The sequence below is a fragment of the Pygocentrus nattereri genome, chromosome 17, assembly GCF_015220715.1.
Source record: "Pygocentrus nattereri isolate fPygNat1 chromosome 17, fPygNat1.pri, whole genome shotgun sequence".
NCBI lineage: Eukaryota > Metazoa > Chordata > Actinopteri > Characiformes > Serrasalmidae > Pygocentrus > Pygocentrus nattereri.
Window position 1 is genome coordinate 12,336,466 of NC_051227.1, and position 27,578 is coordinate 12,364,043.

General features: G+C 43.2%; 1 protein-coding gene across 3 annotated transcripts in view; it reads left to right on the plus strand.

Annotated features, from left to right (window-relative positions):
* The window catches only part of pld1a (phospholipase D1a), a 70,450-nt gene that overhangs the window by 37,486 nt on the left and 5,386 nt on the right, over positions 1-27,578 (plus strand). For all 3 annotated transcript variants that reach the window (XM_017722324.2, XM_017722325.2, XM_037546634.1), the window contains 14 exons: positions 462-545; positions 4,528-4,609; positions 5,859-5,969; positions 7,317-7,505; positions 8,300-8,486; positions 12,617-12,745; positions 14,619-14,737; positions 16,710-16,823; positions 17,799-17,909; positions 18,154-18,242; positions 19,476-19,589; positions 20,539-20,588; positions 21,212-21,346; positions 26,255-26,408. In XM_017722324.2, coding sequence (XP_017577813.1) covers positions 462-545; positions 4,528-4,609; positions 5,859-5,969; positions 7,317-7,505; positions 8,300-8,486; positions 12,617-12,745; positions 14,619-14,737; positions 16,710-16,823; positions 17,799-17,909; positions 18,154-18,242; positions 19,476-19,589; positions 20,539-20,588; positions 21,212-21,346; positions 26,255-26,408 — 1,668 coding nt within the window. The remainder of the gene's footprint in view (positions 1-461; positions 546-4,527; positions 4,610-5,858; positions 5,970-7,316; positions 7,506-8,299; positions 8,487-12,616; positions 12,746-14,618; positions 14,738-16,709; positions 16,824-17,798; positions 17,910-18,153; positions 18,243-19,475; positions 19,590-20,538; positions 20,589-21,211; positions 21,347-26,254; positions 26,409-27,578) is intronic.

The following is a 27,578-nucleotide window of genomic DNA, read 5'->3' on the forward strand; positions in this document are numbered from 1 at the left end:
CAGTCCACTATATACCTGTCGAATGGTACAGTCCACTATATACCTGTCAAATGGTACAGTCCACTGTATACCTGTCAAACGGTACAGTCCACTATATACGTGTAAAATGGTAGTCCACTGTATACCTGTCGAATGGTACAGTCCACTGTATACCTGTCAAACGGTACAGTCCACTGTATACCTGTCGAATGGTACAGTCCACTGTATACCTGTCAAACGGTACAGTCCACTATATACCTGTCAAATGGTACAGTCCACTATATACCTGTCAAATGGTACAGTCCACTATATACGTGTAAAATAGTAAAGGCCACTGTATACCCTCCAAATGATACAGTGTGTGTGTGTGTGTGTGTGTGTGTGTGTGTGTGTGTGTGTGTGTGTGTTTACATGCATGATGTACTTCTAACATGTCGTTTTGTTGCACTCCTGTCTTGCCTTATGTCATCTGACGTCTGCAGGTATGTGAATGGTAAAACCTACATGGAGGATGTAGCAAACGCTCTGGAGGCAGCTAAAGAGGAAATCTTCATCACAGACTGGTGGTAAGTCCCTAACCTGACCCCAAACACAGCAGTTGTTTACACACATCGCGCCGTATCATCTCTATTAAACATGCCATGTAATCTGATAACAGCTGGCAGAAAGTGTCAACAGGGGTTAAAGGTTGCACTGTCAGCCGAGTCAGCACTGCTCAAATCCTGCTTCGCCTCAGTTATTGAGAAAGGCAAAAAACATCATTTGTAGAAAATGCAGTTTTCAAACTGAAAGCAAGGTGGGAGAGTTCAGCTAACAGCTGATTATGAATATCAGAGTCTTCAATGATATCTGTTTTATTTCTGTTATTACTGTTGACACTTCAAGCTGCTACAGGTATGAAAAGATCTCCATAAATATTATTATTATTATTATTATAATTAACAAGAACTAAAACAACAACAACAACAAAACAACAATAATAATAATAATAATAATATAACAACAACAAAACAACCACAGTAATAATAATAAAAATAATAATAATAAAGGTTTGCTGGTGAGATGAGTCATATGCAAAGGTTTGTGCACCTTCTGGTCAAATTCCATATTTTGTTGATTTTGTGTAAGTTAACTCATCCGTTACAGAGAACACACTTATTATGGCCTTTTCAGCTCATTTCTGTGCACAGTTTCTATTTATTGACTGAATTTGACATAAACACTGTGCCCTAATTTTTGCATTTTCCATATTGTTTTTTTTTTTTTGTATTATTATACTTCATTTTTTCCCCTATATGTTAAAGCTTAGCAGAAACTGCATTAAAATGTACAGAAGTGTGGTCTCTGTAGAGCAGCAAAACATGGAATTTGACCTGGGCACCTAAACATTTGCACACGTCTGGATGAACTGTGTGCTATTCTTTTGATTATGTATGAAATTTATTTGGTTACTGATTTGTATTCTGTACACTCCATTTACATATGCGCAGTTTCATGAGAACACCTTCCTGGTACACTGAGCTGCATCATCAATAACTAATACAGATACTTTAGCTTAGAATATTTTAATCTTATTACTACATAAACTGTCCTGTGATGGACTGGTAGCCTGTCCAGGGTGTATCCTGCCTTCTGCTTGATGACCACTGGGATAAGCTCCACGACCCTGGGGGAGAAACGGCTTAGAGAGTGTGTCAGGTAGGGGAAGATAGAGTTAGGAGTCTTGCCCAAGGACTCTTATTGGTTTAGTGTAGGATGTTTGCCCAGGTGGGGGATTGAACCGATGATTAAATCTACCTGCAGTGTCATGACAGAGAAATAAAATGTTCCTTTGTGCAGAGTTATGAGTACAAATACACTACATTTCCGAAAGTATTCACTCACCCATCCAAATCACTGTATTCAAGTGTTCCAAACACTTCCATGGTCACACGTGTATAGAACCAAGCCCCTAGGCCTGCAGACTGCTTCTACAGACATTAGTGAAAGAATGGGTCGCTCTCAGGAGCTCAGTGAATTCCAGCATCCAGTCGTGAAATTCCCTCACTACTAAATATTCCACAGTCAACTGTCAGTGGGATTATAACAAAGTGGAAGCGATTGGGAACGACAGCAACTCAGCCATGAGGTGGTCGGCCACGTAAAATGACAGAGCGGGGTCAGCGGATGCTGAGGTGCATAGTGTTCGGAGGTCACCAACTTACTGCAGAGTCAATCACTACAGACCTCCAAACTTCATGTGGCCTTCAGATCAGCTCAAGAACAGCGTAGAGAGCTTCATGGAATGGGTTTCCATGGCCGAGCAGCTGCATCCAAGCCATACATCACCAGGCACAATGCAAAGCGTGGAATGCAGTGGTGTAAAGTGCCGCCACTGGACTCTAGAGCAGGGGAGACGTGTTCTCTGGAGTGACCAATCACGCTTCTCCATCTGGAAATCCGATGGACGAGTCTGGTTTTGGCAGTTGCCAGGAGAACGGTACTAGTCTGACTGCATTGTGCCGAGTGTAAAGTTTGGTGGAGGGGGGATCATGGTGTGGGGTCATTTTTCAGGAGTTGAGCTCGGTCCCTTAGTTCCAGTGAAAGGAACTCTTAATACCAAGAGATTTTGAGTCCTGACCTCAACCCAATAGAACACCTTTGGGATGAATTAGAGCGGAGACTGTGAGCCACACCTTCTTGTCCAACATCAGTGTCTGACCTCACAAATGTGCTTCTGGAAGAACGGTCAAAAATTCCAATAAACACTCCTAACCCTTGTGGAAAGCCTTCCTAGAAGAGCTGAAGCTGTTATAGCTGCAAAGGGTGGGCCGACATCATATTAAACCCTATGGATTGCCAGACCACCAAATACTTTTGGCAGTATAGTGTATTTCAGTGCAGTAACTCAGCAACACCTGAATGCTCTGCTCTACTGGAGATATAATTAAACACACTGTCACATATCAGTGTAGACGATATGAAATAAGTGCACACAAAAGTCCTGCTGAGAGTTAGAGATTAATTAGAGTCCAGCGTGTGGTGTGGCGCCGAGCGCTGGCTGTGTGCGGTGTCTGTTACGGAGCCGGTGTTGTGTTCTCTGTCCTTCCGCTGCTATTAATATCCCTGAATCCTGCAGCGTGTGGAGGGTGTGGAGCGCGGTCAGGAGGCTTTAGTGCTGGTGAATCTCACTGTAATCTGATCGTAATATTGTTCAGCTCACTCACAGCCTCACAGCAGAACAATGAGAAGTTATATATGCAAGGAGTGGCTGATCAGTGTTGGAGTGCAACACTGACAGGTTCATTTTTATATGTTTCAGTTTTGTTTTTGTTGTTTTGCACAATGAAACATTTCAGATTTACCTTTAGTTGCTAAAATGTCTCGTATTCACAAGTTAAGTAACGTCAGAATAATACGCCACTGTTACCTACAAAAATAGGTTTACTTCAGCGTCTGAAACGGTTTTATTTTCAAATACAGTACTGTGTGAAAGTCTTAGGCACCCAAGACACATTTACAAAATCTATTTATTTGTGTAGTTTGTGTTTATTTGCTGAGAAAAGTGTTAATATTTGAAGAAACAAAAATTTTATATATATATATATATATATATATATATATATATATATATATATATATATATATATATATATATATATATATATATAAAATACACTCACTGGCCACTTTATTAGGTTAAGTGGACGAAAATGCCTTGTTGATGTGAGAGGTCAGAGGAGAATGGACAGACTCGTTCCAGATGATAGAAAGGCAGCAGGAACTCAAATAACCAACCAAAATCTCTGAGGAACGTTTCCAACACCTTGTTGAAAGTATGAAACGAAGAATTAAGGCAGTTCTGAAGGCAAAAGGGGGTCCAATCTTTTACTAGCAAGGTGTATGTAATAAACTGGCCTGTGTGTGTGTGTGTGTGTGTGTGTGTGTGTGTGTGTGTATATATATATATATATATATATATATATATATATATATATATATATATATATATATATATATATAAATATATAAATATAAATCCAGCAGCTGGATTTCTCGGTGGTGGGTCATTCTCAGAACTGCGGTAACACAGCAGTGCTGCTGGAGTTTTTAAACACTGTGTCCACTCACTGTCCACTCTATTAGACACTCCTACCTTGTCGTTCCACCTTGTAGATGTAGAGTCAGAGACAACAGCTCATCTGCTGCTGCACAGTTTGTGTTGGTCAGCATTGTGTTGGATGTTTTTGGTTGGTGGACTGTTCTCAGTCCAGCAGCGACACTGAGGTGTTTAAAAACTCCAGCAGCACTGCTGTGTCTGATCCACTCAGACCAGCACAACACACACTGACACACCACCACCACGTCAGTGTTACTGCAGTGCTGAGAATGACCCACCACCCAAATAATACCTGCCCTGTGGCGGTCCATTGGGGTCCTGACCACTGAAGAGCAGGGTATCAAAGTATCAGATCAACATTATTATATGTGTAATGAAATGTTTTTATCTCGTTCTGATTGATTTGTGTTGCTTGCTGATGTCAGTAAGTTGTGTATCGTTGTGTGCAGGTTGAGTCCAGAGATCTTCCTGAAGAGGCCGGTGGTCGAGGGAAACCGCTGGAGACTCGACTGCATCCTCAAACGCAAAGCAGTGAGTGGGACTGTTATTATCAGCGTAATTCATCAGTAATCGCTGTTATTGAGGAAGTGATTCAGTGCATCGTGACATTTATTCGTGGTTCAGTTCAAACACAGGCCCATTATTTTAGCGCTGACTACATGTTCAATCATAAACTGAGTAGAACTCGACCTGTTTCATTGGATTTGGTGCCGCACAGTTTGCGAAACACTGATAAAAAAATCACTGTAAAAATCATAAATGTGTTTTGATATTATATTCACAATAATTATTCATTGTGACCATCTCAGACTGGTGTGTCACAGCGACCCCGCTTTAGACCCCCCAGTGTTTATGCTTAAACTGTAGGCCACTAGATCAGCTCTAAAGTTTCCTCTAAGTGTCACTAAACTACTCAAACATTATGGCCATTCCAGTTCACTCCAGGCACTACATTTCCCACAGTGCACCAGTATCTTTCCCTTGAGCACTTTCACTTTGTCAGGCTGCATGGCTGCTGTTCTCAGTGTGGCGCTCAGTAGGTGGACATGAACATGCGCACATGTTCAGTAACATAAACGTTTGAGCACCAGCAGGTCGACCTCAGAGCAGACAGGGTTATGCTAACGCTGATGGTAAAGCTGACCACTAACAAAAGAATGGTCTCATATTAGACCATCAGGCTTTAGTCTAACTGGAGTTCATAAGCCCAATAATACTGTCATTTATTTTCATACATATATATATATATATATATCTCGCTGTTGTCAGAAGAAAATGTCGGATCTTCATTTTTGATTATTTTTCCGTTTTTGGCATAATTTGAAAACACTTGTGGTCCTTTACGATGCCTGTAAATTTCATGATGCGTGGACTAAAAGAAACGACCCAAAATGACTTGGACAAATCTCTGGTTCCTTTAACTAAAAGTAAAGTAGGTTTTTTCCTTCTCCTGTATAGTTGGCATTTAGGAGATAACAGCGATGTGTGTGTGTGTGTGTGTGTGTGTGTGTGTGTGTGTGTGTGTGTGTGTGTGTGTGTGTGTGTGTGTGTATGACACCAGTCAGGCATAACATTCTGACCACCTCCTTATTTTTAGGCTCATTGTCCATTTTATCAGCTCCATTTACTGTATAGGTGCACTTTGTAGATCTACCGTTACAGTGGAAACAGCTGCAGCTCTGTTTCTAATGCAGTCCGCTCTGCCTCTGTGACTGATGAGCTCAGTGGGAGGCGTCTCCTGCAGTGTCTGCATGTGAGATGTTTGTGTTTGTGTTTACAGCAACAAGGTGTGCGCATCTTTGTAATGCTGTATAAAGAGGTGGAGCTGGCTCTGGGCATCAACAGTGAATACAGCAAGAGGACGCTGCTGCACCTTCACCCCAACATCAAGGTAACTGTGAGGATACCTTTCTCTCAGAGCTCCACCCTACTGGTGTACAGTTACAGTAATGAAGTGGCCAGTTAGTGGAAGTACGAAGTGGGCGTTTATAATAAAGTGGCCAGTTAGTGGAAGCACAAAGTGGGCCTTTATAATAAAGTGGTCAGTTAGTGGAAGTACGAAGTGGGTGTTTATAATAAAGTGGCCAGTTAGTGGAAGCACAAAGTGGGTGTTTCTAATAAAGTGGCCAGTTAGTGGAAGCACAAAGTGGGTGTTTCTAATAAAGTGGCCAGTTAGTGGAAGCACGAAGTGGGTGTTTCTAATAAAGTGGCCAGTTAGTGGAAGCACAAAGTGGGTGTTTCTAATAAAGTGGCCAGTTAGTGGAAGCACGAAGTGGGTGTTTCTAATAAAGTGGCCAGTTAGTGGAAGCACAAAGTGGGTGTTTCTAATAAAGTGGCCAGTTAGTGGAAGCACAAAGTGGGTGTTTCTAATAAAGTGGCCAGTTAGTGGAAGCACAAAGTGGGCGTTTCTAATAAAGTGGTCAGTTAGTGGAAGCACAAAGTGGGCGTTTATTATAAAGTGGCCAGTGAGTGGAAGCACAAAGTGGGCGTTTCTAATAAAGTGGTCAGTTAGTGGAAGTACGAAGTGGGCGTTTATAATAAAGTGGCCAGTTAGTGGAAGCACAAAGTGGGCGTTTATAATAAAGTGGCCAGTTAGTGGAAGTACAAAGTGGGCGTTTATTATAAAGTGGTCAGTTAGTGGAAGCACAAAGTGGGTGTTTCTAATAAAGTGGCCAGTTAGTGGAAGCACAAAGTGGGTGTTTCTAATAAAGTGGCCAGTTAGTGGAAGCACAAAGTGGGTGTTTCTAATAAAGTGGCCAGTTAGTGGAAGCACAAAGTGGGCGTTTATAATAAAGTGGCCAGTTAGTGGAAGCGCAAAGTGGGCGTTTATAATAAAGTGGTCAGTTAGTGGAAGCGCAAAGTGGGTGTTTATAATAAAGTGGCCAGTTAGTGGAAGCACAAAGTGGGTGTTTCTAATAAAGTGGTCAGTTAGTGGAAGCACAAAGTGGGTGTTTCTAATAAAGTGGTCAGTTAGTGGAAGCACAAAGTGGGTGTTTATAATAAAGTGGTCAGTTAGTGGAAGCACAAAGTGGGTGTTTATAATAAAGTGGTCAGTTAGTGGAAGCACAAAGTGGGTGTTTCTAATAAAGTCAGTTACTGAATCAAGGCTGTTAGAGATGCTGAACAACTCCACACAGTTTGAGGCGAGTGTGTGGTGATTTGTCATGCAGGTAGCATCATGCTAATGAGTTGGGTAGATCATGCTGTGTTATTCTGTATGTCTTTATATCCTCTGCAGGTGATGAGGCACCCTGACCATGTCTCCTCTTCAGTCTACCTTTGGGCTCACCATGAGAAGATTGTGGTGATCGACCAGTCTGTGGCATTTGTTGGTGGGATTGACCTGGCGTACGGTCGCTGGGACGACCGTGAGCACCGGCTGACGGACGTGGGGAGTGTGACGCGCTCCGCTCAGAACATGGACCAGGTCTGCAATCAGTCACATGTTCAAACAGCCGCCTCAGAGGGTCTGCACTGGAGACGTCTGACTGGATGTTGTGAAAATTTTAATGAAATTGTCTTTTTTTTATGTTGCGAGTTGCATGAAACAATTTCAGAGCAGGTTGATGGTTAATTGATGGTTGATGGTTAAACAATCACTTGCACATGACAGCAGGTTGTCATACTAGTCATCACATTATCAGCAGTAGAGCCCGTCCGATAAATCAGTGTGCCGATATTATCGGTCGATATGAGCTAGTTTCAGATAAATTGGTATTGACGTTTATCATGGCCAACAATTGAAAAAGAAGCTGAGAGAAAACCCACAACCTCACTGAGTTTGTAGTCGCTCTGCAACTTTCCTATTGGTAACGCACATCGGCACAAATCATAACAATCAGCTGGCCAAACAGAGTCCAGAGTGAGGTTATCCTTAAAAGAGGTTAGCAGCGTTCATGGTGAGTTAATATTTGTCACATTTGGGACAGTATACAGAATGTAAATAAAAACAAAATGCAATGATGCGCAAATCAAGCAAACCATATTTTTGAAGGAAAACAGCAGAAAGACAACAAATCAAATGTTGAATCTGAGAAATTTTATTGTTTTTTGAAAAATATTTGCCAATTTTGAATTTGATGCCAATAACATGTTCCAGAAAAGTTGGGACGGGGTTGGTAAAGTTGTGTAATGCTAAAAAAACACCTGGTGGTTGATCGGCAGCAGGTCAGTAACATGACTGCTGCTGTGTTGTGTAATAAAGTTTGTCCTGTTCTGCAGACGGACGGTTCTGTGGTTTCCGTGGTTAAAGGAATTTCCTCCCTTAACGGCTCCTGCTCCGCGGAGCTGGTCGATCTGCCCAAACTGAAGGGAGTCGGACGGACGCGGAAGTCTCGGTTCAGCCTTTACCGCCACCTGCACCGGCACGGCCTGCACCACGCCGACAGCGTCAGCAGCCTCGAGAGCAGTGAGTACAGGACTCACCCTCACCCTGGTGCAGGTTAACACGGCACCACTTAAATTCCTTAAAAACGAGCAGCGGATAGACGTTTAGATTCGCCTGATATTTCAGACTCATGCGCCGTGATGTGTTTACTGAGCTCCAGAGGAGGTTACAGATGAGTCACTGCTCTGAAATATCTGCATTTTATTCACTTCACTGCCTTTGTTCCAGAATTAAGTTAAATTCCTCAGTGATGCTGATTCTGTCATTCCCAATTTCTACATTGATAAATGTTGCCCTGTGCACCTGCATGTAGGAGCCATGCTGTTCTCCTGTTAGTCAGTCTTTAACCATGCTCTTTTCCTATTGGTGGATTTTTAGCCAATGTCTTTCCCCATTGGTCAGTTTTTAGCTGTCCTTTTGGTGAATTTTTAGTCATACACATTTAGTATTTGTGGGTTTTTAGACATAATAATAATAATAATAATAATAATAATAATAATAATTTTATTCATATAGCACTTTTTATGGTGGTGGCAGCTCAAAGTGCTTTACAGACAGGTGATAAAACAGTTGTAGAAGAGATCATTAATATTTAATTAAGATTAAATTACAGGATAAAGATAAAAACCACGAGACGTTCAGTTTTAGTTAAATAGTTTAGTTAAAGACGCTCTGTGATGTAAGCAGGAGCTTTAAGGTCATTTTGAGCTTTAAAAACTAGTAGCAGAGCTGGGTTTTTAGATGAGCTGTTTTCCTAATGTTGGATATTTGGACATGTGCTTTTCCTATTAGTCAGTTTTTAGGCAGACTCTTTTCCTTCTGGTGTATTTTTAGTCATGTCCTTCTGCTATTGGTGGATTTATAGCCATGCTGTTTTCCTATTGGTCAATTTTTGGCTGTGCTGTTTTCCTGTCGGTCGACTTTTAAGCATAATAACCCCCTGTAGGATTTTTAGCCATCTTATATGTGGATTTCTAGCCATGCTGTTCTCCTGTTGGTAGATCTTTAGCCATGCCGTTGATTATTGGGTGTGGAGGGAGTCTCACTTTGATGTGATTGATCCCAATCCTGTCATTCTGTCCCAAAGGCATTAAATCGGTCGCACCTGAGCAACCCCACATTACGTGCCCTAACTTCACCGATTTTAACCACAACCAGAGAGCTCAGCGTTACCATAGCTGAGCTAAGTGTTATTGTGCGCTGGTGTAATCAGGTCTGTCTGCTGACGTTAGATTCTAACCACTAATCAGTGAAGTCTGTGAAAGGCAGCGTTTCTGAGTGATTACAGCCCTCAGACTGTTCATCTCCACTCAGCAGAGTGAGACCGTACCCAGTCCACACTGTGGTCATTAAAGGAGTACAAAACGCTCAGAGGCAGACAATAAGGGACCATCTTTTCTGGGGTGATGATGGTTTTTGAAACTCACTGTAACTCCAGACTGAGCTCTGCTGTGATGACCTGATTCTGACCTTCGGTTCTAACAGGATCTGTTTTATTTCCTGTAGAAGGTCTCTAATCTCTTTCGTACCGTTTGGTGCGAGTGGTACTATTTGTGATGCTGGTCAGCCTTGCCAGTTTTATTTGCACTGTTACTTCTCAGCTGAATAAGAAGTCCTGAAGGGTTTGAGTGCTGATTTGTGCTGTTATCATAACAAGGGGATGAAGGTGTGATCCAGGGACTTTTAGCAGGTTCAGTTTTGCAGTTTTTGAAAACCACAACTAGGGGTTTCACGATATGCATGTTAATATTAACGACTACAGGCCAGTTGCGTTGACGTAACGACTACAGTCCAGTTGCGTTGACGTCCCTCATTATGAAGACCATGGAGCGATTACTTCTCCCCCTTCTCAGACCCCAGGTACAGCATGCACTGGACCCTCTCCAGTTTGCCTATCGGGAGAGGATTGGTGTCGAGGACGCCATCACCTACCTCCTCCACCGAACCTACTCTCATCTGGACAAGGGGAATAGTGCTGTGAGAATCATGTTTTTTGATTTCTCCAGTGCTTTTAATACCATCCAGCCCCCACTTCTCAGAGACAAGCTGGTGAAGATGAAGGTGGATCCTCACCTGGTGCATTGGATCACGGACTATCTCACCTGCAGACCACAGTACGTGAGGCTGACTGACGGTACATCTGAGACTGTTGTCAGCAGCACTGGAGCACCACAGGGGACTGTCCTCTCCCCCTTCCTCTTCACTCTCTACACATCAGACTTCCAGTACAACTCTGAGATGTGCCATCTGCAGAAATTCTCGGATGACACTGCCATCGTTGGATGTGTCAAGGGTGGTCAGGAGGAGGAGTACAGGAGACAGGTGGAGGAATTTGTTGCTTGGTGTCGACTGAACCAACTGCAGTTGAACATATCCAAGACCAAGGAGTTGGTGGTGGACTTCCGTAGGTCTGGACTACCCCTGCAGCCAGTCTCCATTTGAGGGGGTTGATGTGGAGATGGTCAAGACCTACAAGTACCTTGGTCTGCACCTGGACAACAACTGGACTGGTCAACAAACACGGACACCCTGTACAGGAAAGGACAGAGTCGGCTCTATTTCCTGAGGAGACTGTGGTCCTTTAACATCTGTAAGAAGCTTCTGCAGATGTTCTACCACTCAATCATGGCCAGCATTCTCTTCTACACTGTGGTTTGCTGGGGAGGCAACATGAAGAGAAGAGATGCATCAAGGCTGGACAAGCTGGTCAGGAGGGCCGGGGCAGTGGTGGGAGTGGAGCTGGACTCTCTGGTTACAATAGCAGATAGGAGGACTTTGGATAAACTGCTTTCTATCATGAACAATGATAGTCACCCACTTTACACCATCATCATGAAGCAGAGGAGTGTGTTCAGTGGCAGACTGCTGTCACAGAGCTGCACAACAGACAGACTCAGAAGATCATTCATTCCGAGAGCCATCAGACTCTTCAATTCCTCCCATCGGGGACGGGATGCTGCTGCTGACTGAGTTTAACCCAGTCACACTACATGGACATTATTCAACTACTCAACCGCTTAATTATTTATTCACAATTACACGTCCCCAACCTCTCTTACACTCAAGTACATTTACTCATGGTGGGGCATTCATATATTCATATATTCACATATTCACTTTACAGAACTATATTTTTACATGTACATATTAATAATTCTATGGTACATCAGTCACTTTTATAACCAATGTCGTTTGCACCTTGCACTTTGCTCTGTGAATTTATTTATTGGCTGTTAGAAAAATCTACTGCACTGCTCCATCTACAGATAGTTCTTTACCTTTACCTATATTCTTTTTCCGATGGGGGGGTCACGAGACAGTACGTGCTGTGAATTGACTACAGTTTGGACTGATGATACTGGGAATGGTGTCTATAATTTAATTGAACATGATCTATAACATTCCTGAAACTATGCATTTCCAGAGTAAGGAGAAAATACAAAGTTAAAATCAACCAGCTTAAATGGAGCAGCAGTTAGATGTTGTACTAAATTTAAGGTGGAGCTGAAGATTTTAATAAGGGATGTTACTAGCTACCTCTATGTGGTGGTGGGGACCAATGATGAATGGAGTAGAGTAAACATCCAGCTGGGGATCTTCTGGGCCAAAGTGCTGCGGGGATCAGCATTTACCCACTTGCTTCAGTTCATGACGGCCTTGCTGATTAGCTGATAAGCTGAATCAGGTGTGCTTAAAGAGGATGTGAGCTAAAGTCTACGCTGTTTTGGCCTGCAAGGACTGGAGTCTGACACATGTGAAGTAGAGAGAGCTGATAAGTTTAAGTTTAAGTGATACTGTTTTGATCCCACAACCGGGGAAATTCCATCTCCGCATTTAACCCATCCATGCAAGTGAAACACCACACACACACTAGGGGGCAGTGAGCACACTTGCCCGGAGCGGTGGGCAGCCCTATCCACGGCGCCCGGGGAGCAATTGGGGGTTAGGTGTCTTGCTCAAGGAGCTGGGGATTGAACCGGCAACCTTCCGGTCACAGGGCCAGTTCCCTAACCTCCAGCCCACGACTGCCCCCAAAAACTGCGAAGGAACAGATGGATTACAGTCTGTACACCTACACAGTGGAACTATGGAGCTATAAGGCAGGTAAAGAGGTAAATATTTGTAATATACAGTGTCTGTTGTGTGTTCAGGGGGCGGATCAGTGCGCAGTCTGCAGACGGGTGTCGGGGAGCTGATGGGGAACACGCGCTTCTGGCATGGGAAGGATTACTGCAACTTCGTCTACAAGGACTGGGTCCAGCTGGAGAAACCGTTCGATGGTGAGACTCTACCAGAATACGACTCTGTCATGTTTGTGCACTGGAGTCTTTGCGCTGTGTGTATGTGTAAATATGTGTAGTATGTGTAAATATGTGTGTGTATATACACTATTTCCACCACTTCTCTGTGAATTCATCCGCATTAAGGTGCCCGTGTTGCTGACACAGGTGTTCAAATACACACACAGCTTCTTTAAACTCTATAGAAAAGCATAGAATGAGACACTCTGAAGTAGCCTATGGTCTCCATGTCCAATGCCCAGCGTAGGCTAGAGAGGTATAAAGCCCCCCAGCATTGGGCTGTGGAGCAGTGGAAATGTGTTCTCTGGAGTGATGGAGCTCCATCCTGTACCTTTGGGATGTAAAGCCTTCCCATAAGAGTAGAGGACAAACTCGTTTATTAATACCAGGTGTCCACAAACTTTTGGCCATTTAGTGTATGTATTATCTGTCTGGAACCATTCTCAGTTCCAGTTTCTTTAAAGGCAAATTAGCTGATGGCCATCCTATGTACACACACCGATCAGCCATAACATTCTGACCACCTCCTTGTTTCTACGCTCATTGTCCATCTTATCAGTTCCACTTACTGTATAGCTGCACTTTGTAGTTCTACAGTTACAGACTGTAGTCCATCTGTTTCTCTGATACTTTGTTACCCTGTTCTTCAGTGGTCAGGACCCCCACAGACCCTCACAGAGCAGGTACTACTTGGGTGGTGGATCATTCTCAGCACTGCAGTAACACTGACGTGGTGGTGGTGTCTTAGTGTTTACAAACTCCAGCAGCACGTTGTCTCAGACCAGCACAACACACGCTGTGTCCACTCACTGTCCACTCTGTTAGACACTCCTACCTTGTCGGTCCACCTTGTAGATGTAAAGTCAGAGACGACAGCTCATCTGCTGCTGCACAGTTTGCGTTGGTCATCCTCTAGTCCTTCATCAGTGCCCACAGGACGCTGCCCACAGGATGCTGCCCACAGGACGCTGTTGGCTGGATATCTTTGGTTGGTGGACTATTCTCAGTCCAGCAGTGACACTGAGGTGTTTAAAGGCTCCAGCTGCACTGCTGTGTCTGATCCACTCAGACCAGCGCAACACACACAAACACACCACCACCACGTCGGTGTTACTGCAGTGCTGAGAATGATACACCACCCAAATAGTACCTGCTTTGTGGGGGTCCGTGGGGGTCCTGACCACTGAAGAACAGGGTAAAAGGGGGTAACAAACTATCAGAGAAACAGATGGACTACAGTCTGTAACTGTAGAATTACAAAGTGCAGCTATACAGTAAGTGGAGCTGATAAAATGGACAATGAGTGTAGAAACAAGGAGGTGGTCAGAATGTCATGGCTGATTGGTGTAAGTTAACGTAACAAGATTTTATTCTGCATGAGTTTGGACCTTGGTGCTGGAGCATTTCAGGTGGTTGCTAGGGTGTGGACAGACAGTTATCCCACATGGTGGGTAAGGTGTGAGGTAACGACGTCTTGGGCGGTGCTAAGCAGTTCATATGTTATTCCAGGTGGTTGCTAGGGCATTTTTATGGTATCTCTGGTGTCTCTGGTGACTCTTTAGGAGGTGTTTCACTTTAAATTTCAATATAATGTAATGAAACAAGATTATTTCTGTCATTTCGGACCGTTTCCATTGGCCCACACATCATAACACTTTGACATGGTGTAAGTGGTTGTTGAGATTTTCAAATTCTGTAAAAAAAAACAAACAGAAACAAAGGAGATGCAAGGTTTTGTTGAGACTGTGGTGTTTCTGAAAACTCCACTATAGTTGGGTTTTCCTAGTGTTACCCAGAGTGTTGAGAGATTTCTAGACAAGCTGGTTTGACCTCCTGCTTTCTGTCTTTGCAGATTTCATTGACAGATACACAACTCCCAGAATGCCCTGGCACGACATCGCCTCAGTAGTTCATGGGAAGGCTGCGAGAGACGTGGCCAGACACTTCATCCAGCGCTGGAACTTCACCAAGGTCTGTTATTTACAAACCCACACAAACACATAAACAATCCATCAGTGGGACTTTACCTGGGGCAGGTATTTATTCACCACTCGGATTGGGCCAGGTTGGGGGGGTAGAGGGCTTGGCAAACACTCTAAACAGTATATCACAAACTCATGCATATGCACTTATACAGAAAGTATGCATATGCAGTAAATACATACTGAACACACACACATATGTGCGCCTATACAACCCCAATTCCAATGAAGTTGGGACGTTGTGTAAAACATAAATAAAAACAGAATACGATGAATTGCAAATCCTTTTCAACCTATATTCAGCTGAATAAACTACAAAGACAAGATATTTAATGTTCAAATGGATAAACTTTGTTGTTTTTTGCAAATATTCACTGATTTTGAATTTGATGCCTGCAACACGTTCCAAAGAAGTTGGGACAGGGGCATGTTTACCACTGTGTTACATCACCTTTCCTTTTAACAACACTCAATAAGCGTTTGGGAACTGAGGACACTAATTGTTGAAGCTTTGTAGGTGGAATTCTTTCCCATTCTTGCTTGATGTACAACTTCAGTTGCTCAACAGTCCGGGGTCTCCATTGTCATATTTTGTGCTTCATAATGTGCCACACATTTTCAATGGGAGACAGGTCTGGACTGCAGGCAGGCCAGTCTAGTACCCACACTCTTTTACTACGAAGCCACGCTGTTGTAACACGTGCAGAATGTGGCTTGGCATCGTCTTGCTGAAATAAAAAGACGTTGAAAAAGACGTTGCTTGGATGGCAGCATATGTTGCTCCAAAACCTCTATGTACCTTTCAGCATTAATGGTGCCTTCACAGATGTGCAGGTTACCCATGCCATGGGCACTAACACACCCCCACACCATCAGAGATGCTGGCTTTTGAACTTTGCACTGATAACAATCCGGACAGTCCTTTTCCTCTTTGGCCCAGAGGACACAACGTCAATGATTTCCAAAAACAATCTGAAATGTGGACTCGTCAGACCACAGGACGCTTTTCCACTTTGCGTCAGTCCATCTCAGATGAGCTCGGGCCCAGAGAAGCCGGCGGCGTTTCTGGGTGTTGTTGATATGTGGCTTTCGCTTTGCATGGCAGAGTTTTAACTTGCACTTGTAGATGGAGCGACGAACTGTGTTCACTGACAGTGGTTTTCTGAAGTGTTCCTGAGCCCATGTGGGAATATCCGTTACAGAATGATGGAGGTTTTTAATGCAGGGCTGCCTGAGGGATCGAAGGTCACGGGCATTCAATGATGGTTTTCTGCCTTGCTGCATACTTGCAGAGATTTCTCCAGATTCTCTGAATCCTTTGATGATATTATGGACAGTAGATGATGAAATCCCTAAATTCCTTGAAGTTGTATGTTGAGAAATGTTGTTCTTAAACTGTTGGACTATTTGCTCACGCAGTTGTTCACAAAGTGGTGAACCTCACTCCATCCTTGCTTGTGAACGACTGAGTTTTTAAGGGATGCTCCCTTGACACCCGATCATGACACCTGTTTCCAATTAACCTGTTCACCTGTGGAATGTTCCAAACAGGTGTTTTTTGAGCATTCCTTAACGTTCCCAGTCTTTTGCTGCCCCTGTCCCAACTTCTTTGGAACATGTTGCAGCAATCAAATTCAAAATGAGGCATATGTGCGCATATACAGTGAATACATACTGACCACACATGCATGCTGAAGATACAGTGAAAGTGTATGAACTTAACCTTGATCTTCAGGTGTTTGTTGTCAGGAATAGTTCAGCATTACTCCTGTAATGTGTCTCAGTCAGGCTGGGTTGAGTTCTGTAGGAATTCTCATCAGTATCCTGCTTTTATGAAAGACACGCCAGGCTTATCTCCGGAATGTGCCGTATTTGTTTATACCTCTCTCTCCAACCTGCATCTGGTTGTCTCTGAAGCCTTTTTCTTACTTTCTCTCTCTGTCTTTATCTCTGTCTCTCAGATCATGAAGCCGAAGTACAGATCTCTGTCATATCCTTACTTACTGCCCAAATCTCACAGCACAGCCAACGAACTCACTTACCAAGTGCCAGACTGCGTGCAGACCAGAGTCCAGGTTACACAAACACAGACACATACGTGACCTTTACTTCTTATTCTGCTCTACCTTATGGCATGTTTTTACTCATTTTCATAAAACAATAATAATAACTAGAAATGTTTGTTTCCCCAAGCTAATGTACTGTGATTGCACTGCATAAGCAGTGCTAGGGTATTGCTAGGTGGTTGCTAGGGTGTTACTAGATGGTTGCTATGGTATTTTTGGTGGCTGCTAGATGGTTGCTGTGGTACTTTAGGTGGTTGCTAGAATGTTGCTAGATGGTTGCTATGGTATTTTAAGTGGTTGCTAGAGTGTTGCTATGGTACTTTAGGTGGCTGCTAGGGTGTTGGTATATGGTTGCCATGGTATTTAGGTGGTTGGTAGGGGTTTGCTAGGGTATTTTAAGTGGTTGCTAGGGTGTTGCTAGATAGCTGCTATGGTATCTTAGATGGTTGTTAGGGTGTTGCTAAGTGATTGCTAAGGTATCTACCATGTTTTTTTTGGCTACTACTAAGTAGTTGCTAATGCATTTCAGCTGGTTGCTAGAGTATGCATATATGTTATCCCAGGTGGGTACTAAGGTGTTGCTAGGTGGCTACTATGGTATCTCTTATAGAGGGTAGGTGATTGCTTTGGTGTTGCTATGTGATTGCTATGGCTTTGGAGGTGATTGCTAGGGTATTGCTAACTGGTTCCTATAGCACCTCTAGGGTTGCAAAGGGGTTGCTTGGTGGTTGCTGCCATGTTCCAGGTGGTTGCTAACGTATTACTAGGTGGTGGCTATGATATCCCAGGTGGTTGCTAGGATATTACCAGGTAGTTGCTATGATATCCCAGGTGGTTGCTAGGCTATTACTAGGTGGTGGCTATGATATCCCAGGTGGTTGCTAAGGTGTTGCTTTTTATAACATCTTACAAGCATAAGGTACAAATACTTTTGCAGTGCATGCAGTGTTTATAATGCTTCATACCTACTTTGTACCTGTGAAGGTGTTACGGTCTGCAGCAGATTGGTCAGCAGGTATAAAATACCATGAAGAGTCTATTCACAACGCCTACATCCAGGTCATCGCCAAGAGCAAGCATTTCATCTACATTGAGGTAGAATAAACACTTCAAAGCTATGAAATTACACATTCTATTTTTTTTCCTTAAAAGTGGCATCTTTGCATGTAAATCAAAGCGTAAATATTTTCTAATTTGCAGTCCTTTATATCTGATATAGCATAATCTGAAGACATGCTGGAACATTAGCCTGAAAGTACACCTGTGTGCCCTGAGGATATGTTAGAATCAGAGAGTTACCTGTTCAGCTTGGCCTTTTTTCTTTTCTTTTCTCCTGTAGAACCAGTTTTTCATCAGCTGCGCCGACAACAAGCATGTCTTCAACAAAGTCGGAGACGCCATTATTGAGAGAATCATCAGAGCTCACAAGTAAAAACTGCTGAAACCCTGTTACACACTGCAATATACAACACATACAGAAAGTCCGCTCTACACTCTGCAGTTAAACAGTAGAACAAAGCGAACGATAACCTAATAAAAATAATAATTTTCAAAGTTTACAAAGTGATTTTTACCATGTTAGCATAAGCATAACTTTGTATGTCTCAGTTTTAAGTAACGCTTTATTTAAAGGCCTAAACTTGAAGTCTAGTTGCTGTCGCCTGTTAGCCAGTTAGCTTTCTGCTGAGCTGCTCCGTCTGCTCTAAGGAGAATCCAGTAGAATCCAGAAGAGAGTGTGTTGTTGCACTGGCTGCATTTTATGGGCTCAGATTTCAATTTATAGCAACCGGGCTTTTTCACTAGCCACATTTCCTTGCAGCCTGATAACCTGTTAATAATCCCACTAACAGCTCATTTGGAATACAGTCTCTATCTGGCTGAACGAGGTGGGTAATCCTGTAAATAATCCATTAAATTGAAGAATAATATCCATGTAAATGCCTGTATCTGATTACATTCCCTATCGGAAAGTTTAAGTCCGTTCTGCATGTGCGTCGCATCATAGTGAGAGTTTATACCGTTCAACACGGTGGAGCAGAAACTGGTCTGCTCTGATCTCTAAAAGATGTCCAGCTTATGTGTCCCCGAACATAACGTTTTCCTCTCGGCCTTCTTTAATAAGGACATGTGAAGGACGTTTTCCTAAGTCTGATGTCATTTTAAAGCAGTTAAAAACACAAGCACTGCTCACTGCTGCTCATCTCACTCTGACTGGATTCATGTGATGCTGGTTGTCATGGTAATGTCTACACTAAGCAGGTCCCTGTGCATACGTGTGATTCTGAACCGGATTACTTGTAGTGTGAATGTAAACAGAGATTTTCATCAGATTGTTGAGTAGAGTGAGAATAAACACCTCAGTCTTAGTCTGTAAGCAGAATGTGTTCAATTGGATTGGAGAAAATCTTTGCATGTAAACACCAACAGTGAGTCGTAATGAAGACACAGCTTTGTGTGTTTGTAAGAACTGTACCCACAGCCTTGATCTTGAAAAACACAGTGGTGATGTAAAAAAGAAGGTGGATTTATTTATGTTAACTAAATGACATGGATTGTCTTTAAACTGATTTGTATTGTGTTTTATCACTGAGTGATGATCACTGAGTGATGATGCTCTACATCACTCAGTGGTGCTGATGCTGTGTGTTTGTGATGTCACAGAGAGAATAAGAAGTTCCGTGTGTATGTTGTGACCCCCCTGCTGCCCGGGTTTGAGGGGGATATCTCCACCGGGGGGGGCAATGCTCTGCAGGCCGTCATGCACTTCAACTACAGGTACAAGCGCAGCAGCACTGAATTCAGATCAGCCCATAAGAAATCATTTATATTTATGGAATTTGGCTGACGCTCTTCTCCAGATCATTTCACACAGGTAGGTGAAGGTGGTGTTAGGAGTCTTGCCCAAGGGCTGTTATTGGTATAGTGGTTACCCAGGTGAGGACTGAACCCCAGTCTACAGCGTAGAAGGCAGAGGCGTTACCCACTACACCAACCAACCTCACCAGTCACCAAACACCTTGTGGCTGTTCGTCTCAGATTGCAGAAAGTGTATCCTACAGTTTCACTGGACTTTAGGCCCATTTCTGACGTGTTTGATGTAGTAATGATTCAGTTTTTTGGCTGACGAGTAAAAATTAAACATTTTGCAAATCATTAAAATGGTAATTAGTACACAGACACATTCAGTTTGGTCAGTGATAGTTTTAATGCTTTCACATTTACTGGTTAATGAAATTTTTAAATAGAAATGACACAGTCCTGTTCTGAGTAACTCTGTATCTCTTGGTAATAAACGTTTCACCTCTGGTGTTGAAAGTTGGTTCTTTTCTAAATGACGAAACAGTAAAGATTGTGTGCTTATAGCACACCCTGCTGGAGAAACGTCACTCTGTTAGGGAGTTTTAAGGCCACATTCATGTGATTTACAGTTGCTGTAAAAACTCATGGTTCAGATCATCCAACCAGCAGTCATTTCTTCAGGATAAAGACAACACAAGTAAACACAAAATACAGCTTTTAACTAATCACTCCATTCATCGCACCAGGCTTTGTTTAATTCAGATCGAACCTGCCGAGTGTGAACACGACTAAAGAGCCGTGTTAGAAAAGCAGTTCAGTCCCAGTAGATGTGAACGGAGGGAGTCTGTGACTGAACTGGAGCAGATCTGATACAGCCTCAGAGTTTCTGTAGACCTGCTGACCATGTTTATCTGTGCTGTTTCAGGACCATGAACAGAGGAGACAAGTCCATCATCTCCCAGTTAAAGAAAGAGAGTAAGACCATACCTGTCTGTCTGTCTGTCTGTCTGTCTATCTCTCTCAGAGTCAGATCATTTCATTCCTTTCTCTAAACGTATCATAATGACAACTTTGATCTCTCTTTTATTCTCTCTCTCACTCTGTTCTGTCTCATTCTATGTCTCTCTCTTTCTCTGTCTCTCTCTCTCTCACTCTGTTCTGTCTCTCTCTCTCTGTCTCTCTCTGTTCTCTGTCTTTGTCTCTCTCTCTCTCTGTTCTCTGTCTCTTTCTCTCTCTTTCTCTCTCACTCTCTGTCTCTCTGTTCTCTGTCTTTGTCTCTCTCTCTCACAATCTGTCTCTGTCTCTCTCCTCTATCCCACTCTGTTCTCTCTCTCTCTCTATCTCCCTCCTTTTTCTCTCTCTCTCACTCTGTTTTCTGTCTCTCTCTCACACTGTCTCTGTCCATCTCCTCTATCTCTCTGTCTCTCTCTCCCTCTGTCTCTCACTCTGTTCTGTCTCTGTCTCCCTCTCTCTCTCTCTGTCTCTCTCTCTGTTCGTTCTCTCTCTCTCTCTCACACACACACTCTCTCTCTCTCTCTCTCTCTCTCACTCACACTCTCTCTCTCTCTCTCTCTCTCTCTCTCTCTCTGTGTGTGCAGTGGGCGATCAGTGGATGAACTACATCTCCTTCTGTGGGTTACGGACTCACGCTGAGTTAGAGGGCCGTTTGGTTACAGAGCTGATTTACGTCCACAGCAAGCTGCTCATCGCTGATGACAACACGGTCATCATCGGTCAGTTGCTGAGCCCTCGTTCCTTTTTCAGTGTTTAAGGCCCATTTGTTAAAAAACAAATCAGGCCCCTAATTTTTTCAGCCTGCAAAGTTATTTTATTATTCTGTTTTTATCAGCCTGTTTCACCCTGAGATGCACTACGGTTCCCAGCATGCACTGCAGCATAATGTGTGTTCTGACCACAGTCTGTGGGTCAGCGGTTACACAAAAAAGAAGAGATGCCTGGTGTCTCATTCAAGCAAACAGGCAGTTTCAAAAGTTCAGAGTTCATTTTTAATTAGTTATTTTTGAACAGTAGTCAGCGCCTGTTTTGCTGTTGTAGTTGGGTGCATTTTGAATAAACAGTGTCTGCTCAACTCAGTCGCCCCCCCTGCTGGCCGACAGGAGCAGAGCAGCAGTCAGATTACACTCAGCTGAGCTTCTCTATCAGAGACACAGTTACTGCCGCCGTTATCCAGCTGTACTGAGACGTCCTGCTCTGTGGAGGACCTCACAGCCTCAAAGCCTCAGTCTTACAGTCTCTCAGTCTTACAGCCTCACAGTCTCACCGCCCAACAGTCTCACAGCCCCACAGCCTCACACTCTTACAGCCTCACAATCTCTCAGCCACACAGCCCCACAGTCTCACACTCTTACAGCCCCACAGACTCTCAGCCACACAGCCCCACAGTCTCACACTCTTACAGCCCCACAGACTCTCAGCCGCACAGCCCCACAGCCTCACACTCTTACAGCCTCACAGCCTTACACTCTTACAGCCTCATAGTCTCTCAGCCGCACAGCCCCGCAGTCTCACAGCCCCACAGCCTCACACTCTTACAGCCTCACAGCCTTACACTCTTACAGCCTCATAGTCTCTCAGCCGCACAGGCCCACAGTCTCATAGCCCCACAGTCCCGCAGTCTCACAGCCCCACAGCCTCACACTCTTACAGCCTCATAGTCTCTCAGCCGCACAGGCCCACACTCTCACAGCCCCACAGTCTCACAATCTCACAGTCTCACAGCCCCACAGCCTCACAGTCTTACAGTCTCACATCCCCACAGCCTCAGGGTCTCACCGTCTCACGGCCACACGGCCTCACAGTCTCAGTCTCACAGCCTCAAAGTCTCACAATCTCACAGCCTCACTCACAATCTCACGGCCCCACCGCCTCACCGCCTCACAGTCTGTCTCACCGTCTCACAGCCTCAGTCTCACAGCCTCATAGTCACAGTCTTAAAATCTCACAGCCTCACTCACAGTCTGACTGTGTCTATCCACTCTGTCCACTCTGCCTGCTCTGCCATTCAAAACACCACTGCCTTTGATCACATCACACAGAATGGTCAGTGAAACCAGAAGCCCTTGAACTCCGTCTGTCCTTTAGAGCTGGGCTGTTACTGAATCGGCTGCTTCCTCTTCAAAGGCCTCTCTGCTGTTTTTAGTGAAATGCCATCCTCAGTACAGACGCTGTTTACGTGCACAGCTGATAGCAGAGCTTATATCACTTTATTTCAGGACTCTCTGAGTCAGAGACGCGTTCTCAAATCTACCCTAATCTTACTGAGAATCGTTCTTAACCCTGTAAAGGCTGAGCTTACAGGTGGCCGCCTAGACAAGTCGTATTTTAATTGAGAAGAACTGATCGAGTTATAAACCGTCTGATTCAGCACAAACTCAGCTGTACAGTCTCAGCCATTTAAACACATGTGTTCAGTGTTACAGCATGCAAAAGCAAAATAATACAACCCCAATTCCAATGAAGTTGGGACATTGTGTAAAAACAGAATACGATGATTTGCAAATCCTTTTCAACCTATATTCAATTGATTACACTACAAAGACAAGATATTTAATGTTAAAACAGATAAACTTTATTGTTTTTTGCAAATATTCACTCATTTTGAATTTGATGGCTGCAACACGTTCCAAAGAAGTTGGGACAGGGGCGTGTTTACCACTGTGTTACATCACCTTTCCTTTTAACAGCACTCAATAAGCGTTTGGGAACTGAGGACACTAATTGTTGAAGCTTTGTAGGTGGAATTCTTTCCCATTCTTGCTTGATGTACAACTTCAGTTGCTCAACAGTCCGGGGTCTCCATTGTCGTATTTTGTGCTTCATAATGTGCCACACTTTCAATAGGAGACGGGTCTGGACTGCAGGCAGGCCAGTCTAGTACCCGCACTCTTTTACCACGAAGCCACGCTGTTGTAACCCGTGCAGAATGTGGCTTGGCATTGTCCTGCTGAAATAAGCAGGACGTCCCTGAAAAAGACGTTGCTTGGATGGCAGCATATGTTGCTCCAAAACCTGTATGTACCTTTCAGCATTAATGGTGCCTTCACAGATGTGCAGGTTACCCATGCCATGGGCACTAACACACCCCCATACCATCAGAGCTGATGCTGGCTTTTGAACTTTGCGCTGAGAACAATCCGGACAGTCCTTTTCCTCTTTGGCCCGGAGGACACGACATCCATGATTTCCAAAAACAATCTGAAATGTGGACTCGTCAGACCACAGGACACTTTTCCACTTTGCGTCAGTCCATCTCAGATGAGCTCGGGCCCAGAGAAGCCGGCGGCGTTTCTGGGTGTTGTTGATATGTGGCTTTCGCTTTGCATGGCAGAGTTTTAACTTGCACTTGTAGATGGAGCGACGAACTGTGTTCACTGACAGTGGTTTTCTGAAGTGTTCCTGAGCCCATGTGGGAATATCTGTTACAGAATGATGTCGGTTTTTAATGCAGTGCTGTCTGAGGGGTTGAAGGTCACGGGCATTCAATGTTGGTTTTCTGCCTTGCCACTTACTTGCAGAGATTTCTCCAGATTCTGTGAATCTTTTGATGATATTATGGACAGTAGATGATGAAATCCCTAAATTCCTTGCAACTGCACGTTGAAAAACGTTGTTCTTAAACTGTTGGACGCAGTCGTTCACAAAGTGGTGAACCTCACTCCATCCTTGCTTGTGAACGACTGAGCCTTTCAGGGATGCTCCCTTTATACCCAATCATGACACTCACCTGTTTCCAATTAACCTGTTCACCTGTGGAATGTTCCAACCAGGTGTTTTTTGAGCATTCCTCAGCTTTCCCAGTCTTTTGTTGCCCCTGTCCCAACTTCTTTGGAATGTGTTGCAGGCATCAAATTGCAAAAAACAATAAAGTTTATCCGTTTGAACATTAAATATCTTGTCTTTGTAGTTTATTCAATTGAATATAGGTTGAAAAGGATTTGCAAATCATCATATTCTGTTTTTATTCATGTTTTACACAACATCCCAACTTCATTGGAATTGGGGTTGTACAAAACTGTTTTTTCCCCTCATTTATACTGCAAACATATAGAATTGAAGATTTGTATGAATAATCTGAACAGCAGACCACTTTATTAGCTTATAAAAGTCATGAGAAGTGTTGAAGAAAATCTCTGGAGGCTTTCATTGGTTATGCTGGAACAGGCTATATAGGTCTGCAGTGCAGTGTGGGAGGAGCTCTAAAGCTGAATCTCTGCTTTGATTGGATCTACTGGATAATATCATCATCATCATCACTTGGTATCCAGTTAATTTTTTGATTAGCAACAAAATGATGATGATTTCAAACAGAAATGCAGCTGTACACACTGATCTAATGGCCAGACTCCACAGGTGGACACACAACACTGCTTATGGCACACTGTTGGAAGCCTGGCTTCTCTAGTTTAGGGGGAATTGCATGATTTCTCAAATTCCTGCATAATAAAGTGGTTAAGATGTAAACAGAGCAGTTCAGAGTGGATCTCTGTTCTAGTTAATCTTACCGAGTCAGAGCTGTTCACAGTGGTGGTGATAGGAACCAGACATCCCCCTCTAAAAACTCCCTTAAAGAAATGGTTCTGAATTCACTGCCTGATGACTGAGACGCTGTTTTATGATAGTTTAGAGAACTTCAACTCCATTCATGGTGGAGGGAGACATGCAGGGCGCTGTGCGGCAAAATAGTCCCCAAAGAAAACTGATTATTCCAGATTTTCCACTATTTTCCATCATCAACATTCCATATAAGCTCAGAAGACTCGTGTAGGTTCTCTGATGGTTCTAGATGGTAAATAACATGTCTATATCTGTGTTGTAGTCATGGCGACGCCTGGTTCCCATCACCACCACTGTAAAGACGTCTGAACCATTTCACACCAAACCCACTCTGAATCTCTCTGATTACACCTCACACACTGAACTATGGGGGAATTTTGGAAAATCTGAGGGTGCAGTGTGAAGTCTTCTAATATCCCAAATGCTTGTGAAGTTATTTCCGTGTCATGAACGCATCTCTGGTGTTTATGATGTGATGTTTATATACAGTAAATACTTTTTATCTGACGAGTCCCACAGTTTTGGGCTCACTAGTCATGGAAGTGCAATTTTGGAACAAAAAGTTAGAGAAACCGTTATTTTGGAAGCCGCCTTCGTCCTGTACCGGTCAGCTGGTCAGATCTCTTATATAAACAGAACCAGCACCATTAAAGCTAATCCAGCTCCAGTAGTGCTTTAACCCTCGCGAGTCGCTGGCATGATCAAAGTTTCAAGACATAACAGCATTAAAACAGTTACGGTGAGCATTTCTGTCAGTGTCTGCTGGTTTAAGGGTTTGAGGGTAATATAAATCGGATATAAAAATCATAAATGCATTCATCATTTATCTTAATATCTTCATAATCTTTTGTCATATGAAGGAACAGAAATTTGATCAGATCAGATTTTTTGTGGTTTGTGTGTTTTTTGGGTCCAATATGCTGATAATAGTATGTCACCGTAAATAATCAATGATGTGCTGGAAGGCTTTTTAATGTGGGATATAAAGTCAAAATGAAAAGTAATCAAAAACAGCCAAACTGGCCCAAAAGTCAGAAGAATTCAGCCCATCTCTGCTCTCCTCTCAGGTTCAGCCAACATTAATGACCGCAGCATGCTGGGAAAGAGGGACAGCGAAGTGGCCGTGATCGTGGCGGACACGCAGATGGTTCCCTCAGTGATGGACGGCCAGAAGTACCAGGCAGGAAAATTTGCCCTGCAGCTCCGTCTGGAGTGCTTTAAGTACGTAGAGCAAAATCCGGGCCAGAGATGTTTCTGTGGCTGAATGTTTCCATCTGACTCTCACATCTGCTCCATCAGCCAGACATCGAGTTCCCCGTCATAAGCTCTGTAAAACCAGCCTAGACTGAGGATTGATGCTGGACGCTGTCTGGTCAGACGGATACAGTTAACTGTTAATTTAGAGCAGTAGCTAGTTAAACCTGCCTTTGTGGGTTCATTCAGGCCTCAGCAGGACACACGGCGCCTCACAGTTAAGAAAGGAGAGATCAAACCAGCCCTGAGGAAGAGTTGACCGCTCAGCGCTTCACTCTCTGTAACTTCACTCACATTCAGCAGGAACAACAATGCCTTCACAATAAGAGTCCTCTGTATGACGGCGTTTTAGGGCTACGGTTAATAAAAATAAAACTTCGAAAAAAGTCATAATATTTGGAGAATAAAGTCATAATATTTGGAGAATAAAGTCATAATATTTGGAGAATAAAGTCGTCATATTTGGAGATTAAAGTCGTCATATTTGGAGATTAAAGTCGTAATATTTAGAGAATAAAGTCATAATATTTGGAGAATAAAGTCATAATATTTGGAGAATAAAGTCGTCATATTTGGAGATTAAAGTCGTAATATTTAGAGAATAAAGTCGTAATATTTAGAGAATAAAGTCGTAATATTTGGAGAATAAAGTCATAATATTTGGAGAATAAAGTCGTAATATTTGGAGATTAAAGTCGTAATATTTAGAGAATAAAGTCGTAATATTTGGAGAATAAAGTCATAATATTTAGAGAATAAAGTCGTAATATTTAGAGAATAAAGTCGTAATATTTGGAGAATAAAGTCATAATATTTGGAGAATAAAGTCGTAATATTTGGAGATTAAAGTCGTAATATTTAGAGAATAAAGTCGTAATATTTGGAGAATAAAGTCATAATATTTAGAGAATAAAGTCGTAATATTTAGAGAATAAAGTCGTAATATTTGGAGAATAAAGTCATAATATTTGGAGAATAAAGTCGTAATATTTAGAGAATAAAGTCGTAATATTTAGAGAAAAAAAATCGTATCAAACCCAGGCCCTCCTCACTGTGAGGCGACAGCGCTACCCACCGTGCCATATCACGTTGGGGTCTTGATTGCTGTCCTGGCTCCGGAGCTCCACTCACTCCCGT